Source organism: Triticum urartu, chromosome 1A (genome assembly GCF_056163025.1).
Source record: "Triticum urartu cultivar PI428250 chromosome 1A, HENAU_Tu73, whole genome shotgun sequence".
In the NCBI taxonomy this organism is placed as follows: domain Eukaryota; kingdom Viridiplantae; phylum Streptophyta; class Magnoliopsida; order Poales; family Poaceae; genus Triticum; species Triticum urartu.
In genome coordinates, this window is record NC_141873.1 from 218,891,394 (window position 1) to 218,916,436 (window position 25,043).

The window sequence follows — 25,043 nt, forward strand, 5'->3', positions numbered from 1 at the left end:
ATACTTATGTATTTCGAAATTACATGGGCCTGGCCAAATAATAAGGTGACGCAGCACCTATAATAGTCCGTGGACAAAATTTGTGAAGTGGCATCTTGTATATTTCGTCCAAGACTTCATGCACTCATTACAGCGGCCATAAAGTCCTGAAATCATCACTTGAAACTACATTCTTTTTTTCCTTGTGCATGCCATCTCCATGCTTGTTCTTGCTCCAATGTTCGTCCTTCTCCAAGCTAGGCCCTTCATTTGTAAGCAAAACAAATGTATCCAATTTAGGAAGCATCATATTCTCATGAACATTAGAATCATTACCAAGAAATGAAAGTACCTCGTAATTTAATTGGCGTGCACGAGCTCTAGTAATTGGTCCAGTATGTATAGTAGCACGGGTTGTGGGTGTAACAATGGTATTGATGTCCTCATCACGTCTTCTTCCCCGCTCGTATGAACACGACGAGGCCAACGTCGTGAGGCGATGAGCCAAAGTCTGGAGCTGGTTTGGGTCTTTGCACATGCCCCCGAGTTTGAACCTTTTTGGGTCTGCGGATGATAGAGGCTAAGGTGTCCCGATGTTTCGATGAGATGGTGGCTATCGTTTTCTGTGGGAGTCGACCTTGACGATCCGACTACGAACGTGCGAGACGTCGCGCCTTAGCAATCGCTAAACCAACTTCCGAGGGTTATTGACCACGCCGGAGCACGATCAACCTGACCACGAGGGTCTGTTTCCTGCGAGCAAACGAAGAACAAGCAAGAAACTGAGATTGCAATCGGGATATTGCGAATATAAGATGAAAGATTTATTGATCAAGGTGGGGTTCTGTGACGTCTTGGTCTGGTCGTTGGACACAAACGAAGTACGCGAAGTTGCAGCTATGGAGAACTTTTAATCTAAACAAAACCCAAAGTCTAAACGACGCCCTAAGGGCTGTATATATGGAGGAAGAGGGGGGAATTTCGTGGCCCTTGAGGGTGGGGTCCGAAACCAACCCTAACTCTTGTTTCCCCACACATACGGACTCTAAAAATAACCTATACTTAAGTATTTCGAAATTACATGGGCCTGGCCCAATAATAAGGTGACGCAGCACCTAGAATAGCCTATGGACGAATATTATGAAGTGGCATCTTGTATATTTCGTCCAAGGCTTCATGTACTCCTTATGGCGGCTTCAAAGTCCTGAAACCATCACTTGTAACTCCGTTCTTGATCCCCTTGCACATGCCATCAACTCCATGCATGTTCTTGCTCCAATGTTCATCCTTCTCCAAGCTAGGCCCTTCATTTGTAAGCAAAACAAATGTATCCAATTTAGGTTGCATCATAATCTCATGAACATTAGAATCATTACCAAGAAACAAAAGTACCTGGAAATTTAATTGGCGTGCGCGCGCTCTAGTAATTGGTCCAGTATATGTAACAGTAGGGGCTGTGGGTGTAACAATGGTATTGATGTCCTCATCATCCTCCCCTTCTTGAAATGAAGTCGTCCTCGACGGAAGCGCATCTTCCTCACCCAAATAAGGCTTCAAATCTGCAATGTTAAAATTGGGACTAACCCCAAAATCTACAGGTAGCTCAAGTTTATATGCATTATCATTTATTTTCTCTAACACCTTAAAAGGACCATCAGCACGTGGCATTAGCTTTGATTTTGCGCAGATTAGGAAATCTATCTTTACGCAAATGTAACCAAACAAGATCTCCAGGCGCAAACACAACATGTTTTCTACCCTTATCTCCAGCAAGTTTATATTTAGCATTCATACGCTCAATGTTTTCCTTAGTTAACTCATGCATTTTTAAAATCAATTCAGAACGTTCTTTAGCATCAAAATTAACCTTCTCTGAAGATGGAAGAGGCAACAAATCAATAGGTGCACGAGGTAGGAAACCATACACAATTTCAAAAGGGCTCATCTTAGTAGTAGAATGCAATGAACGATTATAAGCAAATTCAATATGAGGCAAGCATTCTTCCCACATTTTCTTGTTATTCTTCAAAACAGCCCTAAACATAGTAGACAATGTTCTATTGACTACTTTAGTTTGTCCATCAGTTTGGGGGTGACAAGTAGTACTAAAAAGCAGCTTAGTCCCCAACTTAGCCCATAAACATCTCCAAAAGTGGCTAAGAAATTTAGTATCACGATCTGAAACAATAGTATTTGGCACACCATGTATGCGAATAATTTCACGAAAGAACAAATCAGCAACATTAACAGCATCATCGCTTTTATGACATGGTATAAAGTGTGCCATTTTCGAGAACCTATCCACGACAACAAATATGCTATCCCTCCCCTTCTTTGTTCGAGGTAAACCTAAAACAAAGTCCATAGATATATCCTCCCAAGGAACACTAGGTACAGGCAAAGGCATATATAAACCATGAGGATTGAGTCATGACTTAGCTCTTTGACATGTAGTGCAGCGAGCAACAAAACGCTCAACATCCCGTCTCATCTTTGGCCAAAAGAAATGTGTAGCAAGTATATCCTCCGTCTTCTTGACGCCAAAGTGTCCCATTAATCCTCCTCCATGCGCCTCCTGCAACAACAAAAGACGAACCGAGCTAGCTGGAATGCATAGCTTGTTAGCACGAAACACAAATCCATCGTTAAGAACGAACTTGTTCCAAGTTCTCCCTTCCTTACAATTCTGCAATACATTTTTAAATTCAGCATCACGAACATATTGATCTTTGATGGTCTCCAAACCAAATATTTTAAAGTCAAGTTGTGAAAGCATAGTATAACGACGAGACAAGGCATCAGCAATAACATTTTCTTTACCCTTCTTGTGTTTAATGACATAAGGGAAAGTCTCAATGAATTCAACCCATTTAGCATGTCTACGGTTCAGTTTTGCTTGACTTTTAATGTGTTTCAAAGATTCATGATCAGAATGTATAACAAATTCCTTGGGCCATAAATAATGTTGCCATGTTTCTAAGGTCCGAACAAGAGCATATAATTCTTTATCATAAGTAGAATAGTTCAGACTAGGCCCACTCAATTTTTCAGAAAAGTATGCAACAGGTTTTCCATCTTGTAATAACACACCTCCTAATCCAATTCCACTAGCATCACATTCAAGCTCAAAAGTCTTATTGAAATTAGGAAGTTGGAGTAAAGGAGCATGTGTCAACTTATCTTTTAATACCGTGAAGGCTTCTTCCTGTGCGGTACCCCAAACAAAAGGCACATCCTTCTTTGTAAGCTCGTTGAGAGGTGCAGCAATGGTGCTGAAATCTCTCACAAAACGCCTATAGAAACTAGCGAGGCCAAGGAAACTCCTCACTTGTGTGACCGTTTTGGGCTGCGGCCAGCTCTCAATAGCTTCAATCTTGGCTTTATCAACTTCAATTCCCTGTGGAGTAACAACATAGCCAAGAAAAGATACTCGGTCGGTGCAAAAGGTGCACTTTCCAAGGTTTCCAAACAAACGTGCATCACGTAGAGCAATAAAAACAGCACGTAAATGTTCCAAATGTTCCTCCAATGATTTGCTATAAATCAATATGTCATCAAAGTAACCTACCACAAATCGTCCAATGAAAGCACGTAAAACTTCGTTCATTAACCTCATGAAAGTACTAGGTGCATTAGTTAACCCAAAAGGCATGACTAACCACTCATATAATCCAAACTTAGTTTTAAATGTTGTTTTCCGTTCATCTCCCAATTTCATACGAATTTGATGGTATCCACTACGCAAATCAACTTTGGAGAATATTGTAGAGCCACTCAATTCATCAAGCATATCATCTAACCTAGGAATAGGATGACGATAACGAATAGTAATGTTATTAATGCCTCTATAATCAATGCACATACGCGACGTACCATCCTTTTTCGGCACTAAAATGATAGGAATAGCACAAGGACTAAGGGATTCGCGTATATAACCTTTGTCGAGCAGTTCTTGTACTTGACGCATAATCTCCTTCGTCTCCTCTGGATTGGTACGGTATGGTGCACGGTTGGGTAGCGAAGCACCGGGAATTAAGTCAATTTGATGCTCAATCCCTCGAATAGGTGGTAATCCCGGTGGCACGTCTTGTGGAAAGACGTCAGCGAACTCCTGCAAAATGTTAGTGACAGCAGGGGGCAAAGAGGAAGGCACGTCCTCGAATGAAAATAATGCCTCTTTGCACACAAAAGCATAGCAAACAGATTTGCTAAAATCTAGCTCATCAATATCAGATTTGGTGGCAAGTAAACATGCACTTTTCAATTTAATTTCAGAAACAACAGTAGATGGTTTATTATTAGGCTTCATTTGGTGCTCAAATTCTTTTGCCACAATCTGATTTTCACTCTTATTTGTCTCCTGTTTTGCTTTATTAGCTCTATTAATATCATCCTTCAAAATGGAATCAGGAGTCATAGGAAGCAAAGTAATATTTTTATCGTTATGAACAAGAGTATACCTATTGTTTCTACCATGGTGTACAGAATTTTTATCAAATTGCCATGGTCTACCAAGTAATAAGGAACATGCTTGCATAGGTACCACATCACAATCAACATAATCAGCATATGTAGAGATACTAAAATGCACACGAACAGTACGTGTTACCTTAAACTTGCCGCTGTTGTTGAACCATTGGATGTAGTAAGGATGTGGATGTGGTCTTGTGGTGAGAGATAGCTTCTCCACCATCTCCATGCTAGCCAAGTTATTGCAGCTCCCTCCATCTATGATCACGCGGACAGAACGTTCCTTCACAACTCCCTTTGTATGGAACAAATTATGCCTCTGATTTTGCTCAGCTTGTGTAACCTGCACACTCAAAACACATTGACCAACTAAACATTCATACCTGTCAGCATCTTCAGGAGCCATGTATTGCGTCTCATGATCAGAATCATCTCCACCATGTTCGTCACGTGTAATAAGAGCCAAAGTCTCCTCATCATAGTCACTAGCGGACTCATACCCACCATCCTCAGTAACAATCATCACACGCTTAGATGGGCATTCTCTCGCATAATGACCTCCACCCTTGCAACGTAGACAAATAATATCATGTGTTTGCCCTGTTGATGCCATGGATGAAGAAGAGCTCTTTGCAGGCCCAGAAGGTGTGCTCTTGGCAGATAGTGGTGATTGTGCCTGCTTTATTGTATCACGGTTGGAGGTGGCAGCCGACGGAGGCGCCGGTGTAGCAGAACGTGTGGAAGTAGATGATGCACGTGGTGTCCATGATGAAGGTCGACCTGCAGAAAAGTTAGTCCGCGCCAATGCCTGTCGATCCTGCACTTCACGTTCAGCTTTACAAGCAAGATGGAATAAACGAGTGATATTAGTATACTCCTTATACTCTAGAATCGTCTGAATCTCTCTATTTAATCCACCCATAAAACGTGCAAGCATAGCTTCATTCTCCTCAACAATACCACATCTAATCATGCCAGTTTGTAATTCCTGATAATATTCTTCTACAGAATTTTTTCCCTGTCTTAAGCGCTGCAATTTTTGAAGTAATTCACGTTGATAATATGGTGGAACCCAACGAGTACGCATAGCAGTTTTCAAAGCAGCCCAAGTAGCCGGAATAGGATATAATCTACAATGCTCAGACCACCAAACACATGCAAAACTAGTGAAAGCACAAACAGCAGCAGGAACACGTCTCTCCTCGGGATATTGTAAACATGTAAATCGTTGTTCAGTTTCTAACTCCCAAGTAAGATATATATCAGGAACATATCTACCCTCAAATGGTGGATATTCAATTTAGTTTAGGGAGATGGTCATGATCTCGTACCTGAGGGTGAGCCCTACCATTGCCATTATTTGCATGTGGACGACCTGGTGGTTGCTGTGCTGTTGGTGGCACGTAGTTCTGATTTTGATCAACCTCATCCTCATAATCTCCCACATAAGCATCCTCCTCCACATCAGTAGTAGGAGCCACAGAAGTATCAACAGCAGCACCAGCAGTTTGGCCCGACTGAAGAGGGACACGGCTCGCTCGGCGGAGGGCTGTTTCCCGACATGGAGGTAGTCGGTGTTGTTGCTGTTGTTGCAGAGGTGCGGCAGGAGCAGCCGGTGGTGGTGGTGGAAAACGCGAAAGCAATTTAGCAAACTTGTTATCGAGCTTTGTTTCAAACGTCTTCTCCATGCCATCTATCTTCTCCATGGCCTCTTCAAATCTGTTTATCACATCTTGCACCTGTCCATTCATCGTTTGCTGAAACGTATCATGAAGCTCCTTATTCGTCAAGTTCTCCCAGTCAGTCTCGTCGGCTTGTGATCCTGGCATGGTTAGCAGCAATAGAAACACACAAGAATATGATCCTACAGACTACTAACAAGTGGTGGTGGTAGCGGGTGTCACAAATCTGTCAAGCAAATCTCAAATTCTTACTAGTTCTTACCCAGCAGCAGGCGGTGATCGGCAACCGTTGTAGTCAAAACTCTCAAAAGCTTGGATAGAGCGATTGCCAGGGAGAGTCAAACGCACGACGTAGATGTATCTGGAGCTGGGAAGGCTTATAGTATGGTAGCAAAAAGGGTCAGCAATAATCAATTCAGAGATGCAAAGTTGAATAAACGCTCAACGACGGTACTGTGCTGGTCCTAGGCTAGACCGTGCTAGAGACGCGAGCCTAGAACACTAACAAAATCACGGCGCTGCACGTAAATAAGGGAAAAGCACACTCTGGAACTTTTTTTTCGCTCTTTTTTTGCGCTCTTTTTTTTTGCGAAAAATCACTATAATGGCGAGTGTCTCAAAACTCTCCCCTCGTCAAACTGATAGGATGGGCACGAAATTTTTTTTTCCTCTTTTTTTTCAGAAATCAGGGCAGCGACGACGAAAAAGTGCGACAAAAAATCACTATGATGGCACGTGGCTCAAAAGACTCAGAAAACCCTAAAAATAGGATAGGGAAGAAAAATTTCCCATGAAAATTTTGGCCTAAAAACTGCCCGTGAAAAAGAACAAAATTCAGGGTGTGCTCCTCCTTTGTTTACGTGCAGCGCCGTGATTTTGTCAGTGTTCTAGGCTCGCGTCTATAGTACGGTCTAGCCTAGGACTAGCACAGTACCGTCGTTGAGCGTTTATTCAACTTTGCATATCTGAATTAATTATTTCTGACCCTTTTTGCTCCCATATTATAAGCCTTCCAAGCTCCACATACATCTACGTCATGCGTTTGACTCTCCCTGGTAATCGCTCTATCCAAGCTTTGAGAGTTTTGACTACAACGGTTGCAGATCACCACCTGCTGCTTCGTAAGAACTCGTAAGAATTTGAGATTCGCTTGACGGATTTGTGACTATCCACCACTGATGAGGACATCAATACCATTGTTACACCCACAGCCCCTACTATTACATATACTGGACCAATTACTAGAGCTCACGCACGCCAATTAAATTACAAGGTACTTTCGTTTCTTGGTAATGATTCTAATGTTCATGAGATTATGATGCTGCCTAAATTGGATACATTTGTTTTGCTTTCAAATGAAGGGCCTAGCTTGGAGAAGGATGAACATTGGAGCAAGAACACGCATGGAGTTGATGGCATGCGCAAGGGGATCAAGAACGGAGTTACAAGTGATGATTTCAGGACTTTGAAGCCGCCATAAGGAGTGCATGAAGCCATGGACGAAATATACAAGATGCCACTTCATAATATTCGTCCATAGGCTATTCTAGGTGCTGCGTCACCTTATTAATGGGCCAGGCCCATGTAATTTCGAAATACTTAAGTATAGGCTATTTTTAGAGTCCGTATGTGTGGGGAAACAAGAGTTAGGGTTGGTTTCGGACCCCACCCTCAAGGGCCACGAAATTCCCCTCTCTTCCTCCATATATACAGCCCTTAGGGCGTCGTTTAGACTTTGGGTTTTGTTTAGATTAAAAGTTCGCCATAGCTGCAACTTCTCGTACTTCGTTTGTGTCCAACGACCAGACCAAGACGTCACAGAACCCCACCTTGATCAATAAAGCTTTCATCTTATATTCGCAATATCCAGATTGCAATCTCAGTTTCTTGCTTGTTCTTCGTTTGCTCGCAGGAAACAGGCCCTCGTGGTCAGGTTGATCGTGCTCCGGCGTGGTCAATAACCCCTCGGAAGTTGGTTTAGCGATTGCTAAGGCGCGACGTCTCGCACGTTCGTAGTCGGATCGTCAAGGTCGACTCCCACAGAAAACGATAGCCACCATCTCATCGAAACATCGGGACACCTTTGCCTCTATCAACCACACCATCACCACCACTTCCTAGTAGTCTATAGGATCATATTCTTGTGTGTTTCTATTGCTGCTAACCATGGCAGGATCACAAGCCGACGACATTTACTGAGAGAATATGACAAACAAAGAGTTACATGATAAGTTTCAGCAAATGATGAGTGGACAGGTGGAAGATGTGCTAAATAGATTTGAAGAGGCCATGGAGAAGATAGATGGCATTGAGAAGGCTATCAAAACAAAGCTCGATAACAAGTTTAATGAATTGCTCACGCGTCTTCCACCACCACCACCGGCTGCACCTAATGCACCCCTACAACAACAACAACAACAACGTTGCCTTCCAAATCAAGTGGGACGAGCACAGCGCATACCATTGACCCTGGGCAAAATTCTGGTGCCGCTGTTGATGCTTCTGTAGCTCCTGCTGCTACTACAGAGGTGGAGGACCATTACGAGGATGAGGTTCATCAAAATCAGAACTATGCGCAACCACCACCACCACCACCACCAGGTCGTCCTCAGGTATATCATCGCAACGGTAGGGCTACACCACCACCTGAGGTACGAGATCATGACATTTTTCCTAAATAGAAGTTGAATATTCCACCATTTGAGGGTAGATATGTTCTTGATATATATCTTACTTGGGAGTTAGAAACTGAACAATGTTTTACATGTTTACAATATCCCGAGGAGAGACGTGTTCCTGCTGCTGTTTGTGCTTTCACTAGTTTGCATGTCTTTGGTGGTCTAAACATTGTAGATTATATCCTATTCCAGCTACTTGGGCTGCTTTGAAAACTGCTATGCGTACTCGTTGGGTTCCACCATATTATCAACATGAATTACTTCAAAAATTGCAGCGTCTAAGATAAGGAAAAAATTCTATAGAAGAATATTATCAGGAATTACACACTGGCATGATTAGATGTGGTATTGTTGAGGAGAATGAAGCTATGCTTGCACGTTTTATGGGTGAATTAAATAGAGAGATTCAGACCATTCTAGAGTATAAGGAGTATACTAATATCACTAGTTTATTCCATCTTGCTTGTAAAGCTGAACGTGAAGTGCAGGATCGACCGGCATTGGCGCGAACTAACTTTTCTGCAAGTCGATCTTCATCATGGACACCACGTGCATCCTCTACTTCCACTGGACCAGCACCTCCATCAGGTGCCACCTCCAGCCGTGATACAAGAAAGCAGGCGCAACCACCACTCTCTGCCAAGAGCACACCTACTAGACCTGCACAGAGCTCCTCTTCTTCCATGGCATCAACAGGGCACACAAGTGATATTATTTGTCGTCGTTGTAAGGGAAGAGGACATTTTGCGAGAGAATGCAAATCTCAGTGTGTGATGATTGTTACTGAGGATGGTGGGTATGAGTCCCCTAGTGACTATGATGAGGAGACTTTGGCTCTTATTACACATGACGAACATGGTGGAGATGATTCTGATCATGAGACGCAGTACATGGCTGTTGAAGATGCTGACAGGTATGAATGTTTAGTCGCTCAACGTGTTTTGAGTGTGCAGTTTACACAAGTTGAGCAAAATCAGAGGCATAATTTGTTCCATACAAAGGGAGTTGTGAAGGAATGTTCTGTTCGCGTCATCATAGATGGAGGGAGCTGCAATAACTTGGTTAGCATGGATATGGTGGAGAAGCTATCTCTCACCACAAGACCACATCCACATCCTTACTACATCCAATGGTTCAACATCAGCGGCAAGGTTAAGGTAACACGTACTGTTCGTGTGCATTTTAGTATCTCTACATATGCTGATTATGTTGATTGTGATGTGGTACCTATGCAAGCATGTTCCATATTACTTGGTAGACCATGGAAATTTGATAACAATTCTGTACACCATGGTAGAAACAATCAGTATACTCTTGTTCACAAGGATAAAAATATTACTTTACTTCCTATGACTCCTGATTCCATTTTGAAAGATTCTATTTATAGAGCTAATAAAGCAAAACAGGAGAAAAATAAGAGTTAAAAGCAGATTGTGGCAAAAGAATTTGAGCAACAAATGAAGCCTAATAATAAACCATCTAGTGTTGCTTCTGAAATTAAATTGAAAAGTGCATGTTTACTTGCCACCAAATCTGATATTGATGATCTAGATTTTAGCAAATCTGTTTGCTATGTTTTTGTGTGTAAAGAGGCATTATTTTCATTTGAGGACATGGCTTCCTCTTTGCCTCCTGCTGTCACTAACATTTTGCAGGAGTTCGCCGACGTCTTCCCGTAAGACATGCCACCGGGATTACCACCTATTCGAGGGATTGAGCATCAAATTGACTTAATTCCCAGTGCATCATTACCCAACTGTGCACCATACCGTACCAATCCAGAAGAGACGAAGGAGATTATGCGTCAAGTACAAAACTGCTCGACAAAGGTTATATACGCGAATCCCTTAGTCCTTGTGCTGTTCCTATCATTTTAGTGCCAAAAATGGATCGTATGTCGCGTATGTGCGTTGATTGTAGAGGCATTAATAATATTACTATTCGTTATCGTCATCCTATTCCTAGGCTAGATTATATGCTTGACGAATTGATTGGCTCTACAGTATTCTCCAAAGTTTAGTTGCGTAGTGGATACCATCAAATTCGTATGAAATTGGGAGATGATTGGAGAACGGCATTTAAAACTAAGTTTGGATTATATGAGTGGTTAGTCATGCCTTTTGGGTTAACTAATGCACCTAGTACTTTCATGAGATTAATGAACGAAGTTTTACGTGCTTTCATTGGACGATTTGTGGTAGTTTACTTTGATGACTTATTGATTTATAGCAAATCTTTGGAGGAACATTTGGAACATTTGCGTGTTGTTTTTATTGCTCTACGTGATGCACGTTTATTTGGTAACCTTGGAAAGTGCACCTTTTGCACCGACCGAGTATCTTTTCTTGGCTATGTTATTACTCCACATGGAATTGAAGTTGATAAAGCCAAGATTGAAGCTATTGAGAGTTGGCCGCAGCCCAATACGGTCACACAAGTGAGGAGTTTTCTTGGCCTCGTTGGTTTCTATAGGCATTTTGTGAGAGATTTTAGCACCATTACTGCACCTCTCAACGAGCTTACAAAGAAGGATGTGCCTTTTGTTTGGGGTACCGCACAGGAAGAAGCCTTCACGGTATTGAAAGATAAGTTGACACATGCTCCTTTACTCCAACTTCCGGACTTCAATAAGACTTTTGAGCTTGAATGTGATGCTAGTGGAATTGGATTAGGAGCTGTGTTATTACAAGATGGCAAACCTGTTGCATACTTTTCTGAAAAATTGAGTGGGCCTAGTCTGAACTATTCTACTTATGATAAAGAATTATATGCTCTTGTTCGGACCTAGAAACATGGCAACATTATTTATGGCCCAAGGAAATTGTTATACATTCTGATCATGAATCTTTGAAACACATTAAAATCAAGCAAACTGAACCGAAGACATGCTAAATGGGTTGAATTCATTGAGACTTTCCCTTATTTCATTAAACACAAGAAGGGTAAAGAAAATGTTATTGCTGATGCATTTTCTCGTCGTTATACTATGCTTTCACAACTTGACTTTAAAATATTAGGTTTGGAGACCATCAAAGATCAATATGTGCATGATGCTCAATTTAAAGATGTATTGCAGAATTGTAAGGAAGGGAGAACTTGGAACAAGTTCGTTCTTAACGATGGATTTGTGTTTCGTGCTAACAAGCTATGCATTCCAGCTAGCTCCATTCGTCTTTTGATGTTGCAGGAGGCGCATGGAGGGGGATTAATGGGACACTTTGGCGTCAAGAAGATGGAGGATATACTTGCTACACATTTGTTTTGGCCAAAGATGAGAAAGGATGTTGAGCGTTTTGTTGTTCGCTGCACTACATGTCAAAAAGCTAAGTCACGACTCAATCCTCGTGGTTTATATATGCCTTTGCTTGTACCTATTGTTCCTTGGGAGGATATATCTATGGACTTTGTTTTAGGTTTACCTCGAACAAAGAAGCGGAGGGATATCATATTTGTTGTCATGGACAGGTTCTCGAAAATGGCACACTTTATAGCATGTCATAATAGCGATGATGCTGTCAATGTTGCTGATTTGTTTTTTCGCTTACATGGTGTGCCAAATACTATTGTTTTAGATCGTGATACTAAATTTCTTAGCCACTTTTGGAGATGTTTATGGGCTAATTTGGGGACTAAACTGCTTTTTAGTACTACTTGTCACCCCCAAACTGATGGACAAACTGAAGTAGTCAATAGAACATTGTCTACTATGCTTAGTAAGAAAATGTGGGAAGAATGCTTGCCTCATATTGAATTTGCTTATAATCGTTCATTGCATTCTACTACTAAGATGTGCCCTTTTGAAATTGTGTATGGTTTCCTACCTCGTGCACCTATTGATTTGTTGCCTCTTCCAACTTCGGAGAAGGTTAATTTTGATGCTAAAGAACGTGCTGAATTGATTTTAAAAATGCATGAGTTAACTAAGGAAAACATTGAGCGCAGGAATGCTAAATATTAACTTGCTGGAGATAAGGGTAGAAAACATGTTGTGTTTGCACCTAGAGATCTTGTTTGGTTACATCTGCGTAAGGATAGATTTCCTAATTTGCGCAAATCAAAGCTAATGCCACATGCTGCTGGTCCTTTTAAGGTGTTAGAGAAAATAAATGATAATGCATGTAAACTTGAGCTGCGTGCAGATTTTGGGGTTAGTCCCACTTTTAACATTGCAGATTTGAAGCCTTATTTGGGTGAGGAAGATGAGCTTTCGTCGAGGACAACTTCATTTCAAGAAGGGGAAAATGATGAGGACATCAATACCATTGTTACACCCACAGCCCCTGCTATTATACATACTGGACGAATTACAAGAGCTCACGCATGCCAATTGAATTATCAGGTACTTTTGTTTCTTGGTAACGATTCTAATGTTCATGAGAATATTATTGATAGATGCTAAGGTGTCCCGATGTTTCGCTGAGATGGTGGCTATCGTTTTCTGTGGGAGTCAACCTTGACGATCCGACTACGAACGTGCGAGACGTCGCGCCTTAGCAATCGCTAAACCAACTTCCGAGGGTTATTGACCACGCCGGAGCACGATCAACCTGACCACGAGGGTCTGTTTCCTGCGAGCAAACAAAGAACAAGCAAGAAACTGAGATTGCAATCGGGATATTGCGAATATAAGATGAAAGCTTTATTGATCAAGGTGGGGTTCTGTGACGTCTTGGTCTAGTCGTTGGACACAAACGAAGTACGCGAAGTTGCAGCTATGGCGAACTTTTAATCTAAACAAAACCCAAAGTCTAAACGCCGCCCTAAGGGCTGTATATATGGAGGAAGAGGGGGGAATTTCGTGGCCCTTGAGGGTGGGGTCCGAAACCAACCCTAACTCTTGTTTCCCCACACATACAGACTCTAAAAATAGCCTATACTTAAGTATTTCGAAATTACATGGGCCTGGCCCATTAATAAGGTGACGCAGCACCTAGAATAGCCTATGGACGAATATTATGAAGTGGCATCTTGTATATTTCGTCCAAGGCTTCATGCACTCCTTATGGCGGCTTCAAAGTCCTGAAATCATCACTTGTAACTCCATTCTTGATCCCCTTGCGCATGCCATCAACTCCATGCGTGTTCTTGCTCCAATGTTCATCCTTCTCCAAGCTAGGCCCTTCACTTGTAAGCAAAACAAATGTATCCAATTTAGGCAGCATCATAATCTCATGAACATTAGAATCATTACCAAGAAACGAAAGTACCTGGTAATTTAATTGGCGTGCGCGAGCTCTTGTAATTGGTCCAGTATATGTAACAGTAGGGGCTGTGGGTGTAACAATGGTATTGATGTCCTCATCATCCTCCCCTTCTTGAAATGAAGTCGTCCTCGACGGAAGCGCATCTTCCTCACCCAAATAAGGCTTCAAATCTGCAATGTTAAAACTGGGACTAACCCCAAAATCTACAGGTAGCTCAAGTTTATATGCATTATCATTTATTTTCTCTAACACCTTAATAGGACCATCAGCACGTGGCATTAGCTTTGATTTGCGCAGATTAGGAAATCTATCTTTACGCAAATGTAACCAAACAAGATCTCCAGGCGCAAGCACAACATGTTTTCTACCCTTATCTTGATAAGGACATGACTACCTTGGATACGACCAAAAATATTGCATACATGCATATTTGTCAGGTGATTTCTAATGCAAACTATTCAATAATCTATTTATGTTATCCAGAACAAAAATACTTCACACACTTTTGTGTTTTGTCTAATTGCAGGTGTATGGGACATTTGTACAATCCACATATGAAGATAAGGGAAAAGGAGAAGTTTATATTGTGTTCAAAAAGTCCTCTCACGTCACTTTTGGGCCAAGAGAAGATAGAGTCCAAGTCTTTCACGTTCTGGATTCAGATTCGGACTGCACAGACATACCTGACTCAAAACGCCAACAACTTTTTCATACGGACTCCGAATTGGGTGATTCTTTTTTTGTTGGAAACTAGATTTCGTGCTCTTTCCAACCCAATTGGATTCACCTTCAAATTCGTCCGGAGCGTTGAGTTACGGACGAAACAATCTGACATTGCAGCAGAATCCGAGTCAAACTACAAGCCCAAAGGTGTTGCATCACCTCCACTTGGGCCCATGAGCCTTGTACGACCTAGGGTTAGTTTTAGGCTGCCTTGGGACGTCCTCCCACCTCCTTGGCCGCCACCCCTTGCTCCTATATAAGTAGATCCATCTAGTAGCTTTTTCCTTGGGGTTTTGTTTAGATTAAAAGTTCGCCATAGCTGCAACTTCGCGTACTTCATTTGTGTCCAACGACCAGACCAAGACGTCACAGAACCCCACCTTGATCAATAAAGCTTTCATATTATATTCGCAATATCCAGATTGCAATCTCAGTTTCTTGCTTGTTCTTCGTTTGCTCGCAGGAAACAGGCCCTCGTGGTCAGGTTGATCGTGCTCCGGCGTGGTCAATAACCCCTCGGAAGTTGGTTTAGCGATTGCTAAGGCGCGACGTCTCGCACGTCCGTAGTCGGATCGTCAAGGTCGACTCCCACAGAAAACGATAGCCACCATCTCATCGAAACATCGGGACACCTTTGCCTCTATCATATCTCCAGCAAGTTTATATTTAGCATTCATACGCTCAATGTTTTCCTTAGTTAACTCATGCATTTTTAAAATCAATTCAGAACGTTCTTTAGCATCAAAATTAACCTTCTCCGAAGATGGAAGAGGCAACAAATCAATAGGTGCACGAGGTAGGAAACCATACACAATTTCAAAAGGGCACATCTTAGTAGTAGAATGCAATGAACGATTATAAGCAAATTCAATATGAGGCAAGCATTCTTCCCACATTTTCTTGTTATTCTTCAAAACAGCCCTAAGCATAGTAGACAATGTTCTATTGACTACTTCAGTTTGTCCATCAGTTTGGGGGTGACAAGTAGTACTAAAAAGTAGCTTAGTCCCCAACTTAGCCCATAAACATCTCCAAAAGTGGCTATGAAATTTAGTATCACGATCTGACACAATAGTATTTGGCACACCATATAAGCGAATAATTTCACGAAAGAACAAATCAGCAACATTAACAGCATCATCGCTTTTATGACATGGTATAAAGTGTGCCATTTTCGAGAACCTATCCACGACAACAAATATGCTATCCCTCCCCTTCTTTGTTTGAGGTAAACCTAAAACAAAGTCCATAGATATATCCTCCCAAGGAACACTAGGTACAGGCAAAGGCATATATAAACCATGAGGATTGAGTCGTGACTTAGCTCTTTGACATGTAGTGCAGCGAGCAACAAAACGCTCAACATCCCGTCTCATGTTTGGCCAAAAGAAATGTGTAGCAAGTATATCCTCCGTCTTCTTGACGCCAAAGTGTCCCATTAATCCCCCTCCATGCGCCTCCTGCAACATCAAAAGACGAACGGAGCTAGCTGGAATGCATAGCTTGTTAGCACGAAACACAAATCCATCGTTACGAACGAACTTGTTCCAAGTTCTCCCTTCCTTACAATTCTGCAATACATCTTTAAATTCAGCATCATGAACATATTGATCTTTGATGGTCTCCAAACCAAATATTTTAAAGTCAAGTTGTGAAAGCATAGTATAACGATGAGACAAGGCATCAGCAATAACATTTTCTTTACCCTTCTTGTGTTTAATGACATAAGGGAAAGTCTCAATGAATTCAACCCATTTAGCATGTCTACGGTTCAATTTTGCTTGACTTTTAATGTGTTTCAAAGATTCATGATCAGAATGTATAACAAATTCCTTGGGCCATAAATAATGTTGCCATGTTTCTAAGGTCCGAACAAGAGCATATAATTCTTTATCATAAGTAGAATAGTTCAGACTAGGCCCACTCAATTTTTCAGCAAAGTATGCAACAGGTTTTCCATCTTGTAATAACACACCTCCTAATCCAATTCCACTAGCATCACATTCAAGCTCAAAAGTCTTATTGAAATTAGGAAGTTGGAGTAAAGGAGCATGTGTCAACTTATCTTTCAATACCGTGAAAGCTTCTTCCTGTGCGATACCCCAAACACAAGGCACATCCTTCTTTGTAAGCTCGTTGAGAGGTGCAGCAATGGTGCTGAAATCTCTCACAAAACGCCTATAGAAACCAGCGAGGCCAAGGAAACTCCTCACTTGTGTGACCGTTTTAGGCTGCGGCCAACTCTCAATAGCTTCAATCTTGGCTTTATCAACTTCAATTCCCTGTGGAGTAACAACATAGCCAAGAAAAGATACTCGGTCGGTGCAAAAGGTGCACTTTCCAAGGTTTCCAAACAAACGTGCATCACGTAGAGCAATAAAAACAGCACGTAAATGTTCCAAATGTTCCTCCAAAGATTTGCTATAAATCAATATGTCATCAAAGTAAACGACCACAAATCGTCCAATGAAAGCACGTAAAACTTCGTTCATTAACCTCATGAAAGTACTAGGTGCATTAGTTAACCCAAAAGGCATGACTAACCACTCATATAATCCAAACTTAGTTTTAAATGCTGTTTTCCATTCATCACCCAGTTTCATACGAATTTGATGGTATCCACTATGCAAATCAACTTTGGAGAATATTGTAGAGCCACTCAATTCATCAAGCATATCATCTAGCCTAGGAATAGGATGACGATAATGAATAGTAATATTATTAATGCCTCTACAATCAACGCACATACGCGACGTACCATCCTTTTTCGGCACTAAAATGATAGGAACAGCACAAGGACTAAGGGATTCGCGTATATAACCTTTGTCGAGCAGTTCTTGTACTTGACGCATAATCTCCTTCGTCTCCTCTGGATTGGTACGGTATGGTGCACGGTTGGGTAGCGAAGCACCGGGAATTAAGTCTATTTGATGCTCAATCCCTCGAATAGGTGGTAATCCCGGTGGCACGTCTTGTGGAAAGACGTCAGCGAACTCCTGCGAAATGTTAGTGACAGCAGGGGGCAAAGAGGAAGGCACGTCCTCGAATGAAAATAAAGCCTCTTTGCACACAAAAGCATAGCAAACAGATTTGCTAAAATCTAGCTCATCAATATCAGCTTTGGTGGCAAGTAAACATGCACTTTTCAATTTAATTTCAGAAACAACAGTAGATGGTTTATTATTAGGCTTCATTTGGTGCTCAAATTCTTTTGCCACAATCTGATTTTCACTCTTATTTGTCTCCTGTTTTGCTTTATTAGCTCTATTAATATCATCTTTCAAAATGGAATCAGGAGTCATAGGTAGCAAAGTAATATTTTTATCGTTATGAACAAGAGTATACTGATTGTTTCTACCATGGTGTACAGAATTTTTATCAAATTGCCATGGTCTACCAAGTAATAAGGAACATGCTTGCATAGGTACCACATCACAATCAACATAATCAACATATGTAGAGATACTAAAATGCACACGAACAGTACGTGTTACCTTAACCTTGCCGCTGTTGTTGAACCATTGGATGTAGTAAGGATGTGGATGTGGTCTTGTGGTGAGAGATAGCTTCTCCACCATCTCCATGCTAGCCAAGTTATTGCAGCTCCCTCCATCTATGATCACGCGAACAGAACGTTCCTTCACAACTCCCTTTGTATGGAACAAATTATGCCTCTGATTTTGCTCAGCTTGTGTAACCTGCACACTCAAAACACGTTGAGCAACTAAACTTTCATACCTGTCAGCATCTTCAGGAGCCATGTATTGCGTCTCATGATCAGAATCGTCTCCACCGTGTTCGTCACGTGTAATAAGAGCCAAAGTCTCCTCATCATAGTCACTAGCGGACTCATACCCACCATCCTCAGTAACAATCATCACACGCTTAGATGGGCATTCTCTCGCATAATGACCTCCACCCTTGCAACGTCGACAAATAATATCATGTGTTTGCCCTGTTGATGCCATGGATGAAGAAGAGCTCTTTGCAGGCCCAGAAGGTGTGCTCTTGGCAGATAGTGGTGATTGTGCCTGCTTTATTGTATCACGGTTGGAGGTGGTAGCCGACGGAGGCGCCGGTGTAGCAGAACGTGTGGAAGTAGATGATGCACGTGGTGTCCATGATGAAGGTCGACCTGCAGAAAAGTTAGTCCGCGCCAATGCCTGTCGATCCTGCACTTCACGTTCAGCTTTACAAGCAAGATGGAATAAACGAGTGATATTAGTATACTCCTTATACTCTAGAATCGTCTGAATCTCTCTATTTAATCCACCCATAAAACGTGCAAGCATAGCTTCATTCTCCTCAACAATACCACATCGAATCATGCCAGTTTGTAATTCCTGATAATATTCTTCTACAGAATTTTTTCCCTGTCTTAAGCGCTGCAATTTTTGAAGTAATTCACGTTGATAATATGGTGGAACCCAACGAGTACGCATAGCAGTTTTCAAAGCAGCCCAAGTAGCCGGAATAGGATATAATCTACAATGCTCAGACCACCAAACACATGCAAAACTAGTGAAAGCACAAACAGCAGCAGGAACACGTCTCTCCTCGGGATATTGTAAACATGTAAATCGTTGTTCAGTTTCTAACTCCCAAGTAAGATATATATCAGGAACATATCTACCCTCAAATGGTGGAATATTCAATTTTAGTTTAGGGAGATGGTCATGATCTCGTACCTGAGGGTGAGCCCTACCATTGCCATTATTTGCATGTGGACGACCTGGTGGTTGCTGTGCTGTTGGTGGCACGTAGTTCTGATTTTGATCAACCTCATCCTCATAATCTCCCACATAAGCATCCTCCTCCACATCAGCAGTAGGAGCCACAGAAGTAGCAACAGCAGCACCAGCAGTTTGGCCCGACTGAAGAGGGACACGGCTCGCTCGGCGGAGGGCTGTTTCCCGACGTGGAGGTAGTCGGTGTTGTTGCTGTTGTTGCAGAGGTGCGGCAGGAGCAGCCGGTGGTGGTGGTGGAAAACGCGAAAGCAATTCAGCAAACTTGTTATCGAGCTTTGTTTCAAACGTCTTCTTCATGCCATCTATCTTCTCCATGGCCTCTTCAAATCTGTTTATCACATCTTGCACCTGTCCATTCATCATTTGCTGAAACGTATCATGAAGCTCCTTGTTCGTCAAGTTCTCCCAGTCAGTCTCGTCGGCTTGTGATCCTGACATGGTTAGCAGCAATAGAAACACACAAGAATATGATCCTACAGACTACTAACAAGTGGTGGTGGTGGCGGGTGTCACAAATCCGTCAAGCAAATCTCAAATTCTTACCAGTTCTTACCCAGCAGCAGGCGGTGATCGGCAACCGTTGTAGTCAAAAACTCTCAAAAGCTTGGATAGAGCGATTGCCAGGGAGAGTCAAATGCACGACGTAGATGTATGTGGAGCTGGGAAGGCTTATAGTAGGTAGCAAAAAGGGTCAGCAATAATCAATTCAGAGATGCAAAGTTGAATAAACGCACAACGACGGTACTGTGCTGGTCCTAGGCTAGACCGTGCTAGAGACACGAGCCTAGAACACTAACAAAATCACGGCGCTGCACGTAAATATGGGAAAAGCACACTCTGAAACTTTTTTTTTGCGCTCCTTTTTTTGCGCTCCTTTTTTTTCCGAAAAATCACTATAATGGCGAGTGTCTCAAAACTCTTCCCTCGTCAAACTGATAGGATGGGCACGAATTTTTTTTTTCACTTTTTTCGGAAATCGGGGCAGCGACGACGAGAAAGTGCGACAAAAATCACTATGATGGCACGTGGCTCAAAAGACTCAGAAAAGCCTAAAAATAGGATAGGGAAAAAATTTTGCCCGTGAAAATTTTGGCCTAAAAACTGCCCAGGGGTCTCCAGACTCTTTTTTTTTTCCGAGACCTAGGCAGGCAAGGAAACACGACTCGGAATTTAGATTGATCTCAAGAACAAACCTAATATGAGAAGAACTCGGATTGGTGGTGGATATATGGTTGTGGTATATGGCAGCGGTGGTGGTATATGGTAGCGGTGGTGGTATATGGATAGAGATTGGTGGTGGTATATGGATACGGATTGGTAGTGGTATATGGATAAGGATTCAGAGCGGTGGCGGATAAGCGAAAGTGGTAGATGGGCGATGATGATGGTGCGGCGGCGGCGTGACAACTTATGACCAGAACTCGAAACTCTAAAAGACTAGACTCTAAGACCAGCAACTTGACACGACGATGCAACCGCAAATTCAACAAAGCAAAAACCCTAAAAAGATTATGCAAAGGCTCAGATTGGTTCGGATATGATGAACTAACCCTAATTTTTTTTGTGTGGCTTTTTTCGTGGACTGTAGGTATGAAGAACAGACTCGATCTAATCTACGAAAAACTGTAAAAATCTCACCGAGCAACCTGGAAATCTGATACCACTTGATAGAGGCTAAGGTGTCCCGATGTTTCGATGAGATGGTGGCTGTCATTTTCTGTGGGAGTCGACCTTGACGATCCGACTACGAACGTGCGAGACGTCGCGCCATAGCAATCGCTAAACCAACTTCCGAGGGTTATTGACCACGCCGGAGCACGATCAACCTGACCACGAGGGTCTGTTTCCTGCGAGCAAACGAAGAACAAGCAAGAAACTGAGATTGCAATCGGGATATTGCGAATATAAGATGAAAGCTTTATTGATCAAGGTGGGGTTCTGTGACGTCTTGGTCTGGTCGTTGGACACAAACGAAGTACGCGAAGTTGCAGCTATGGCGAACTTTTAATCTAAACAAAACCAAAGTCTAAACGACGCCATAAGGGCTGTATATATGGAGGAAGAGGGGGGAATTTCGTGGCCCTTGAGGGTGGGGTCCGAAACCAACCCTAACTCTTGTTTCCCCACACATACGGACTCTAAAAATAGCCTATACTTAAGTATTTCGAAATTACATGGGCCTGGCCCATTAATAAGGTGACGCAGCACCTAGAATAGCCTATGGACGAATATTATGAAGTGGCATCTTGTATATTTCGTCCAAGGCTTCATGCACTCCTTATGGCGGCTTCAAAGTCCTGAAATCATCACTTGTAACTCCGTTCTTGATCCCCTTGCGCATGCCATCAACTCCATGCGTGTTCTTGCTCCAATGTTCATCCTTCTCCAAGCTAGGCCCTTCATTTGTAAGCAAAACAAATGTATCCAATTTAGGCAGCATCATAATCTCATGAACATTAGAATCATTACCAAGAAACGAAAGTACCTGGTAATTTAATTGGCGTGCCCTAGCTCTAGTAATTGGTCCAGTATATGTAACAGTAGGGGCTGTCGGTGTAACAATGGTATTGATGTCCTCATCACACTCGCACCTCTACAACAGCACCTGCAACCTCTCGACTGGGGCCTTCTTCATCAACTTCAGCATCACACACTTCGGCACCACTGAAAAGTACTACACAAATTCCAACAAAAAGTTCATCGTCATCGTCCGCTTCCTCCAAAAGAACAAAGGATATCCAATGCCACACTTGCAAGGGATTTGGCCATGTCATGAAGGAGTGTCCTAATAAGCGTGTATTGATCATTCATGAAGACGGTGAGTACGACTCTGCTAGTGATTTTGATGAAGACACATATGCCTTGCTTGCTACACATGAAGACGATGACACAAGACCGGAGCAAGAGGAAGAACATGTGACCGCTGACGACGCCGATAAGTACATGAGTCTTATATCACATCGTGTACTTAGTGCTCAGATTGTCAAAGCAAAGAAGGATCAACGTCACAACCTCTTCCACATCAAAGGAGTCGTCAAGGAGCGTTCCGTTCGCATAATCATTGATGGAGGGAGTTGTAACAATTTAGCAAGCATTGACATGGTGGAGAAGCTCTCCCTACCTTCGCGACAACATCCACAACCATACTACATTCAATGGTTTAATGATGGTGGAAAGGTAAAGGTAACACGCATGGTGAGAGTTCCTTTTTCTTTAGGTTCATACCATGACACTATTGATTGCGATATTGTGCCTATGCAAGCTTGTTCTATGTTACTAGGAAGGCCATGGCAATATGATAAACAATGTTTACATGATGGTAGAACTAATCAGTACACTCTCACACATAAAGGAAAGAAAATCATTCTACACCCTATGTCTCCTGAGCAAATTTTAAAAGATGATCTTGCTAGGGCTAGTAGAAACACAAATATTGAGCATACTCAATCTGAAAATCAGAAAGTTGTTGATGAGTTAGAACAATTTAATAAGCTGCACAAATCTGATCCTAGCACATCTAAAGAAATTAAATTGAAAGGTGTATCTTTCTTAGCTACACGTGCTAAAATTTTTGAGTTAGATGCTCATACTGATGAATGTTATGCTCTTATTTGCAAAGAAGTTTTGTTTTCATTTGAGGATATGCCTTCTTCTTTGCCTCCTGTTGTCGCTAACCTTTTGCAGGAGTATCATGATGTTTTTCCAAAGGAAGTACCACCGGGGCTGCCACCTATGAGAGGAATTGAACATCAAATTGACTTGATCCCTGGCGCCTCATTACCCAACCGTGCACCGTACCGGACTAATCCAGAGGAGACTAAGGAGATTCAGCGACAAGTTCACGAACTACTTGAAAAAGGTTACATTCATGAATCCCTTAGTCCATGTGCTGTACCAATTTTACTTGTTCCTAAAAAAGACGGTACTTCGCGTATGTGTGTTGATTGTAGAGCCATCAATAATATTACAATTCGATATCGTCATCCTATTCCTAGATTAGATGACATGCTTGATGAACTCAGTGGCTTAGTTGTGTTTTCTAAAGTGGACTTGCGTAGTGGCTACCATCAAATTTGTATGAAACTAGGTGATGAAAGGAAAACTGCTTTCAAAACTAAATTTGGTTTATATGAGTGGTTAGTTATGCCTTTTGGATTGACTAATGCACCTAGTACTTTCATGAGACTAATGAATGAAGTTTTGCGAGCTTTTATTGGACGATTTGTGGTAGTATATTTCGATGATATTTTGATTTATAGCAAGTCACTAGAGGAACACTTAGACCATTTGCGTGCTGTTTTTTCTGCTCTGCGTGCTGCACGTTTATTTGGTAATATCGAGAAGTGCACTTTTTGCACGGATCGAGTTGCTTTTCTTGGCTATGTTGTGACAGCGCAGGGAATTGAAGTTGATAAAGCCAAGGTTGAAGCGATCCAGAGTTGGCCGACCCCTAACTCGGTCACACAGGTACGAAGTTTTCTTGGACTTGCTGGGTTCTACCGGCGGTTCGTGAAAGATTTTAGTACCATCGCAGCGCCGCTCAACGAGCTCACAAAGAAAAATGTGCCATTTGTTTGGAGCGACGCACAAGAGGAAGCCTTCACTATTCTTAAAGATAAGCTTACACACGCCCCTTGCTGCAATTACCTGATTTTAATAAGATGTTTGAATTAGAATGTGATGCTAGCGGCATTGGTTTAGGTGGTGTTTTATTGCAAGAAGGAAAACCAGTAGCATACTTTAGTGAAAAGCTCAGTGGGCCTAGTCTGAATTATTCAACATATGATAAAGAACTTTATGCACTAGTTCGGACTTTGGAGACATGGCAACATTATTTATGGCCTAAGGAGTTTGTCATACATTCTGATCATGAATCCCTCAAGCATATTAGAAGTCAAAGCAAACTGAATCGTAGACACGCAAAATGGGTTGAATTTATTGAATCCTTTCCTTATGTTATTAAACACAAGAAAGGGAAGGAGAATGTTATTGCCGATGCCTTGTCTAGACGCTATACTATGTTATCACAACTTGACTTCAAAATTTTTGGACTTGAAACTATAAAAGAGCAATACGCTAATGATGTTGACTTTAAAGATATATTGCTCAATTGCAGAGAGGATAGAACTTGGAACAAGTTCGTCATTAATGACGGATTTGTTTTTCACGCTAACAAGCTATGCATCCCAGATAGTTCTATTCGTCTTTTGTTGTTACAGGAGTCGCATGGAGGAGGACTTATGGGACATTTTGGCGTCAAGAAGACAGAAGACATCCTTGCTAGTCATTTCTTTTGGCCAAAAATGAGAAGGGATGTGGAGAGATATGTTGCACGCTGCACGACATGCCAAAAAGCTAAGTCACGCTTGAACCCACATGGTTTATATATGCCTCTTCCTATTCCTAGCACTCCTTGGGAAGATATATCTATGGACTTTGTATTAGGACTGCCTAGAACACGACGGGGGAGGGATAGTATATTTGTTGTTGTCGATAGATTCTCTAAGATGGCACATTTTATACCTTGTCATAAAAGTGACGATGCTACTTACATTGCTG

General features: G+C 42.0%; 1 protein-coding gene across 1 annotated transcript; it reads left to right on the forward strand.

Moving 5' to 3' along the window:
• The first annotated feature begins 22,045 nt into the window (after positions 1 to 22,045).
• LOC147990641 (uncharacterized) lies at positions 22,046 to 24,609 on the forward strand. The gene is made up of 3 exons (XM_087538329.1): positions 22,046 to 22,155; positions 22,211 to 23,375; positions 24,601 to 24,609. The coding sequence occupies exons 1-3, from the start codon at positions 22,046 to 22,048 to the stop codon at positions 24,607 to 24,609; spliced, it is 1,284 nt and encodes a 427-aa protein (XP_087394455.1).
• Positions 24,610 to 25,043: the final 434 nt, after the last annotated feature.